This window comes from Buceros rhinoceros, unplaced genomic scaffold (assembly GCF_000710305.1).
Source record: "Buceros rhinoceros silvestris isolate BGI_N320 unplaced genomic scaffold, ASM71030v1 scaffold22886, whole genome shotgun sequence".
NCBI lineage: Eukaryota > Metazoa > Chordata > Aves > Bucerotiformes > Bucerotidae > Buceros > Buceros rhinoceros.
In genome coordinates, this window is record NW_010416128.1 from 13,729 (window position 1) to 21,643 (window position 7,915).

At 50.6% G+C, this 7,915-nt stretch overlaps 1 protein-coding gene across 1 annotated transcript in view; it reads left to right on the forward strand.

The window, feature by feature from the left end:
• SSH2 (slingshot protein phosphatase 2) overlaps window positions 1–7,915 on the forward strand; it is a 38,511-nt gene that overhangs the window by 3,843 nt on the left and 26,753 nt on the right. Inside the window, exon 2 of the mRNA XM_010137705.1 lies at window positions 3,552–3,655. Coding sequence (XP_010136007.1) covers window positions 3,552–3,655 — 104 coding nt within the window. The remainder of the gene's footprint in view (window positions 1–3,551; window positions 3,656–7,915) is intronic.

Genomic DNA, 7,915 nt, shown 5'->3' on the forward strand with positions numbered 1-7,915 from the left:
TGTGAGTATAACTCCTCTGGCTCAACCCTTCAGGGCATGGTGCCAGCTCACTCCGTTGTGCTACTTGGCAAGTGCCTGATGAAGGGCTGGGCTGGACGGGACAGAGCCTGCTGCAAAGGAGCTGCTCTGATGAGTAAGAGCTGACTGAAAAGTCCTCCTCGGGCTCACAATAATTTAATTAAGTGTTTATTAGGATAAAACATTGCCAGAAGCTGTTCAGGTGCCTCTTGGCTTTCCTTGCTGTCGTCCTCAAAAGGCTTTATCTCCTTTCTTTGTGAAGCAGTTTCTAGAGAAGACTGCCTGGGTGGGTCTTCTCTGAGTGTTTTACATTGAGGACTGAGAATTTTTCATTGCCAACGGGTGGGTGGTGCAGGCTCCTCTTCCTCCTGGCTGGTGGTGCGGCCCCTTGGGTGGAAGGCATCGTGTGGGGGTGTCGTGGCAAAGTCTGAGGTGATCCGTGTTATCGCATTGCTTTGGTGTAGCTCATAAACCAGGAACGTTTTCTGTTTTGTGGCTTCAAACCCGTTTATGTGGTGTTTGTGCTCCGGTTAATGAAGAGCGCTGTGCGAGGTAGCAGCTGGGAAGGCGCTCGCTATTTGTTTGCCATCTGTAAGTTCTGCGTGGTTCCCTGATTTCGTAGCATAATGAGAATTCGGTATGAACCGTGCAGTGTTTTCCTTGTGCATGAGGAAACAGAAGCTGCTTTTTCTTCACAGCTGTAGTGCTGAGGGTTGCTTATAGTTTAATCACCCTTTCCTAGGTATGTCCTGAGTCTTCTCCAGGAAAAACCGCTGTGTGGTACAGAGGATGGATGACAAGCCTGGTGTGCTAGTAAAGCACAACTCAGCTTTGTTACCTCTGCCAAGCTGGCTCCCTATTTTCTGCTCTGCTGGACTCAACTACATTTAGTGTCTTTTAATACCCGGTCCGTTTCAGGAGGTTGTTTCGAGAAGCGTTGGAGCTCCAGTAGGCCCTGGCAAACCAGATTTTATGAATTATTTCAAAGCTGGGGTTGTGCTTGGGAGCATCAAGCTGTCTGCAGGGAAAACGTGGTGGGTGGTACCATGGCTCTACTGTTACAGGGCCTTACCAAGGCAAACTTGTTGCTTATGGTTATCAGCCCCAACCAAGGCTCTCCATGGCCTTAGGAGAAGGTGGCCTCCTGGAAGGATGCACCTGGTGGGACTCTCTTCAGTTCTGCCCATGTTTCCTTTCCAGGTGGGTGGCTGACAGCAGAGAGCTAATGATAAGAGAAAGTGATGGAAGTGAGAGGGTTTTTAACCTCCCAGTCCTCCAGCTACATGCTGCTTTATCCACTAAAAATAGTTGCTAATTCAGCCTTCTGGGGAAACCTCCTAAAGGATGGCTAAGATTAGTTGTTGTCTTTGCTGATAAAATTAACTTCGTGAAAACAGACTGTGGCTGATGAATTCTTCCTCCTCCTGTGCAGCTTCACATTCCTTAGCCTCAGTGGTGAGATTGTGAAGGGAGGAGGAGGAGAGAATGTCTTCTCCCTCTTTCTGTATCATTGTCTTGTCTCCTGAAGAGGCTCAGCAAAGCACAGCGCGCTCGCCTGCCCCCCTCCAGCGGGGTGTAGTCAAAAGCTGGCCCTCAGGGCTCTGCTGCACCGAAACGTGCAGGTAGCAGCTTCAGGATAACTCGGTGTTTCTCTAGTTCAGGCTTCAAGAAACTGTACCTTGAGGGCTGTCTGAGGATCTCTTTGTCACCAAAAGCCAGAAAGGCTCAGAATTTTTTACGTGAGGGGGGTTTGAGGAAGCATCTGAGCTCAGTGTGCCTAACAGATTTAAATTTGTTGTGTCTTAAACTTCAGCATAGATAAAAATCTCTGATCCATTTTAATTCGGGATTTTTCCTTCTTGAAACTCTGGTTTTATTGACAGATACAGTGTGTGTTTGACATCTGGTTTAATTTTAGAGAGCAGTCCTGTGAGAAGCTTTGTCAGTAAGGAGCGGTGCTGAGGTTATGACAGATGGTGTAACGCTGGGATGTGCTACAGGCTCAAAAAAAGGTCTTTCTGAGAGTGTGCATCTGCTTTGCTGGAGCTCAGAAAAGTTCGTTTTTCAATATTCCCCCCAGGAAAATGGAGAGGTGCCCAGAAATGTGCTTGAGGTTAGGGGGAAGTCCAGCTTTAACACGGGCTTTTTGTAATTCTCCTACCTATAAAAACGCCGTCAGCAAAGCGTGTTGCTAAAGCGATCGACCTCGGCTCGTGGCTGTAGATGACAGGCCCGTGGCGTGCTGTGTGCTGGTTCTTGGTCACGTTTGATTTCTCTGAGGTGGCATTGCCTTCAGTCCCCTCCTCGGAGCAGCCACCGGACGGTGTCCCTGGAGCAGGGGCGGCAGGGAGCCTTGGCTCCTCGGCAGAGCAGTAGCAGCCGTGATGAGGGCGCTTGGTGCGTGCTAGTGTTCACCTGCATTTTGTAACATGGAATTATCCGCGATGGGGTTTTTTACTCTCTTTGTTAATTCCCAGTCCTCATCTCTTAAAGGAAGGGAATAAAGACTGAGTTTTGGTGTTTGTTTAATCAGAAGGAGGAACTGAGAGTTTCCTAGTCTCGTCCAGTGGGAGAGAGCCAGCCAGCATCTTTCTGAAGGCATGGAGCTGCTGGGGCGCGTGATGCCAGGGACTCTCCCACCCTGCCCTATCATACTCATCACCCATCCTGTTGACTCTAGGGTTGTTTCTGGCTGTCTTCAAAGCCTGTATGACTATCTTATCAACCCTGAGAACAGCAGGAACCCCAAACTATGCAGCAGGATGGCTTAACTGCAAAACCTGTAGCGTGTCTGCCTTCTTCCAGGAGCCACAGCATCTCTAAGAACTCTGCTGGGAGATGTGCTCCAAGCGTCAGCTGTTCCACTGAACATGAGAACTCTTTTATTGCCCCTTCCCACAAGCCTTTCTTTTCATGTGGCTTCAGAAAGGGCAAAATCAAGGCAGTAAGTGGTGCCTGAATTCAACAGCATTACAGTTTTGCTTTTAATTTGTGAGTCTTTGAGCGTTAATTATCCCACAACTCCCCGATGGCTGTTTCGTGGTTTCTGGATCTGTCGCGTGCACTGATTTTCTTCTGGCTATCTGCTGAAGGGGACGTTGGTTCCTGCAGGGCATCAGCTGTGCCCGAAGCACAAAGCACAGGGTTAACAGTCCGTAATGAGAGAGGCGCGTGGGCTTGCTGCGCTAATCACGTTTAAAACGTGGATCTCTCCTCTTGACTTTCGCGCTGAAATGGGTTGATCCCCCCTGCCTGCTCGGGTTCCACCGTGGCAGGCGGAGCGGCACCAGCACTCTCTTCAGGTTTTCCGAGTTTCTCTGTTCACGTTGTTCTCCACTATGCTCTGAATGTTTGCAGTACTGACGGGGGGTGGGGGACGTTCTCAACCAGCAAAACAGTTTGGTCTCAATCAGGTCCTTGCAGAAGCACAGAGCGTGTGCCCAGTGCCTTGAACCGCCCATGGTCCATCGCTCTTCTCCTTTGACAGACAATACGGAGTTTTCCTTGTTCACTGTTTGTCTCTCCCCTTGCAGCATCAGCGAAAGCTTCCTCACTGTGAAAGGCGCAGCTCTCTTCCTGCCCCGAGGAAATGGGTCGTCGACTCCCAGGATCAGTCACAGACGCAACAAGCATGCAGGTGAGCTGTTGCATCCCACGGCTGAGGTTTGTCTGCTCACTCTTGTTTCCGAGTCCGCCTCTCTTGGGTTTGTTCTCACCAGATGACACACACTTCTGTTTACCCCAGCTGTGTGTGGAAGCCAGACCTGCCGGTCTCAAGGCTGCAGTATTTAATGCTGATTAAAAAAAAAAGGTTTCAGTACTCTGTTTATTCTGCAAATCAAACAGATGAGGGACGTCGGGGCAGCAATCATGACATCATGGAGAGTTGAGAACAACTCCCCCCAGAATACCATCCTGGAATTTTTGTGAGAGAGAAGGGCTGGAGGATTGCCATAAAAACTTCACACACCGCGCTGGGAAACTTAAGGTTACGATACAGGATGAATAATCGTCCTTCCTGGTCTGAAAGTAACCGGTTATGATGGAAGAGGGAGGAGACTACCTTGACGTAGTGCTGGAGAAAGCCGTGAGCAAAGTCAGCGTGACTTCTCAGTCGTGTGAGCAGAGTGAATAATACAGAGTCAGTCATGATTCTGCCTGCTTTATCTGCTGACAGACTGATCTGTGTTTTTGCTTTGACTCCTTGTTTGGAAAATCAGTCTGAATAATGAAAGTCAAACATTTCAGGGCAGGGTGTTTTTCCCTGTGTAGATGGTGCTTATTCACTGGTGGTGTTTTACGGGAACCAGGTAGTGTGAGGTTTTTCCCTTCCATTAAACAATCAGCAGGAGAAAAACAACACTGAGACCTTTAGACTTTTGCATATGGGGCAGAGAGAGAGATAGAGAGGCTGGAGGCAACTTTCTTTGCCCAAAAGTGATGTGATTTGGTTCCAGGTGTACATTTTATTTACTTTGATACCATCAGACTGTCATCCGGCTCTACAGCCGGCAGAGTTACCTGGCTGATGACTGGTCCACCTCAAAATCCACTTGCAGACACCTGTGTAGGAAGAGTTTAAGTCCACAGGCAGTTGATGACATAATGCCACTCAGACATCATACAAGCAGTTACTCTCAAATGGCTTTGAGTGAGATGCTTTAGTTACCAGTTGTCAAAAGAGAATAAATTGTTCTGAAACGTTATTTAGAGCTGGTCTTTCTGGTGGAGACTGAGGGGAAGCGGTGTTCAGTGTGCAGTTCAGAGTTAGCAGTCTTCTACAAGTCCATCTTTGCCTCTCCTGAGTTTTAACCTTTCCGAAGTCCTCTGGGGAGCAGAAGCCCAGCTCAGCTGCTGTCTCGGCTTCACCTTGCAGGGGAGACCTGCTGGATGATTTGCCTTGTGAACCTGTGCAGGGCAGCACAAACAGCTTTGGAGTCTCTCTTGTTACCTCATCTCCCCTCCTGCAGCTGACTGGCATGAGGTCTGCAGACCTCAGTGGAAAATAGTCACTCCTCTCATCACCCCGAGCTCTTAGCAGCCAGGTTGCCAGGAAAGCAAATGTGGTGCGTTGCAGTTGCCTACAGCGAGGTGTTCTGTATTGAAGAGGCTGGCGTGCCTGAGGGGTGGGATTTCATTTCTGAGAAGACTCTTTTTGTTCCCGTCTCTTGAACTTACGGAGTGAGATGTAGTGAGGCATCAGTACTTGTTCTTTCCTCAGTTTCCCCACTTGTCAGGTGGTGTGAATGGTGTAGTATTTTTTTTTAATGGTGCTTGAAGGTTTCACTGAAGAGGATCCTTAGCATGAGAGCGTGCCCTGTCCTTTTCTGTGAACTGTTCTAATGTACCGGCGTGCCCGCAGACCACAACACCGAGGGATCGGTGTGTCACCTTCCTGAGCAAAGCACATGTCGTGACTTTGCTCTGGCACACGAGACTAGAGGGGGCATAGGGAGCAGACGTACCTTTCCAGTAAGACATTGCTGCCAGAGGATGCAAGAGCGTTTCAGGAGGCTACCAGAGCATTTTCTAGAAAGGTTGACTAACCTTCCTGAGCTGCCTTTCTAATTCAGCAGAGGTGCTAGAATCCAACACACAGAATAAATGCGTAACAGGAGATATTTAATGCTCACACCCATTTCTTTAATCCTGTCATCTCCAGCAAGGGAAATCACTCACTGGCAGATAGACTAGGTAGGGCACCGGCTGCCTGCGCTCCTCTCCCTGGGCACTCCTGTGCCACCAGGCCAAGGGGCTGGGTTCTGTAGGCTGGTTGGCTCGCTTCGCACTCCAGCAGTACTGGAGAAGGCCAGAAAAGGACATAACTTCCCCGGGGCTTTTGCCGTCTCTGGGATACTGCAAATCGCTTTGAAGATCCCCCCCCAGCTGGTGCCTTGCACCTAGCCTGCCAGCTCCAGGGAAACAAAACATCTGCTGGATGCTGCACAATGGGATAGGAAGCAGCAGTCCCGGAATGCCAGCAAAGCTGACAGCTCTTCACAGGACAGGATGTGATATCTTTGTGCTGATTCTGGCATGCTAAAACCTTTCCTTTGCTTTTTTCTTACTGGCATGCTAAAACCTTTCCTTTGCTTTTTTCTTAACCCAGGAAGTTTACAAAATGCCTTGTGTGTTTGGGGCTGAAAATGCTGCAGGTCGGTCAAAGCTGGCCAGGGAAGCGACGCTTCGCTTTCTCGCTCTGGAGCTGCCGAGACTGGCAGGGCAGGCTGGGGAGCGGGAAGGAGCTCCTCAACTGAGCCTTACAGAAAGGGTTGGCTTAGAAACTTCCTCTGTTTTTTGAGACGTTGAGATAATCCAGTAGTCCTGGTGATGATTGTAAACTCTGGAAACTTCAGCTCTTAAACTGGTTCCTGAGGGTGCGTGACTGGCAGCAGTAGGTGGGAACTGTTACGTTTCGGGGAGGGCTATGAACCGAGGTGAAGCATCTTGCATTTCAAGCTGCCTAAGATGTGAGAATGCCTCATGAGTCAAATACTTGCGGGGCTCTTGCAGGCTGCAGGCAGGAGATGCCGCCTGAAGGTGAGGGACCATTGCCTGTGGAGTTGACAGTCCTTGGTGATTCCCACCACGCAAACAGCTGGAACTGAGCTGCATTGCCAGGATTTTGCGCTGGCGTTGGCATGGGGAAATCCTGTCTCCCAGTGCCCCCCTGGGAGGACAAGCTTCCGAGGGATGAGCTGGCCTTTCCCCTGTTACCTGTCTCCCTAAATAATTGCTGTTTAGGGAGGCACGTGGCAGCTGCTGCAGTGCTGGGAACATGTCCTTGGGCAGGAAGCAGCTTCAGGGGCCTGTCGCTGGCTGGTACTTGGTGTGTGACTTACCCAGCTCTGCAGAGTGCCTCGGTTTTTCCCACCCTGTGAAAAACACAGTCCCAGGGCACTGACTCATTCTCCATATGCTGAAGCGTGTTTCAAGGAGGAAGGAAGGGGAGAGCAGGGAAGGCTCTCCGGTGTAGCCCACTCCTCACAAGCTTGCCTCAGTCCTGTCAGGAGAGACGTCAGACCTGGTGTTCACCACCTATAGAAACCGTTTGGAAAGTAGGTGCCCTGCTCTCACTGGGCAGCGTTTCCTTTCTGCCCCTTCCCCTCTGTGGCATTTCTGGATGCTGCTCCATGTCCGAGGTGTCTGTGAAATAGCGTGGATGCTGGCACCTCCAGTGAGCTGGAGGAGGTCAGGAAGGTTAGTCTGCCTTCCCAGAAAGTGCTCTGGTAGCTGCTCCTGCTGAGCGCCTGCTCCAGCCGTCCTGCTCCTCCCTGTAGCGGTGCCTAAACTCAGCTTCCCGTCTTCAGGGGAGCGGGAGGGTAAAGGCTCCTCTCCCGGCTGCTCTGCGCCACCCGCCTGGCAGCCTCGCACCCTCCTTTCTGGGAATGCCCATTAATTTCAGGGGTAACGATAGAAAAACCAGCCCGTCGCTGGAGGCGGTGCTGCTCACTACTGCTCCGAAGGCTGTGAGTCTCCCTACGGGCAGGGAGCGGTGCTGGGAGGTCAGTGCGGCAGGACCAGCAGAACGGTCCCTCACTTGTCTTTCAAGTGCTTGACGCTTTAGCAGCCCGGGACACGCCGCTCTGAAGAAGAATTGAAAGGTACTGCGTGACAGGCGTTTCCTAGGGAAAACTGTGGGTGCTTGGCTTTGAGGAGGCAATTCTTAGCTGCAGTTCTGTGGGGCTGGTACGTAAGCTTACGTAGGCAGGTGCTGTGCCGAGTCTGGACTTCAAAGACAAGTAGTAGTGTAGGTCGTAGTTCTGCACTGAGTAGTAAGTTGGTGTGAAAGAAATGGCAGATTCCTGATTTGAAGCACGTGGCAGATGTTGAACCATGGCGTGGGCTCCGTTTCCACCTAGTTTGCCGTGTCTTTTGAAGGAGCAGAGTACTGAAC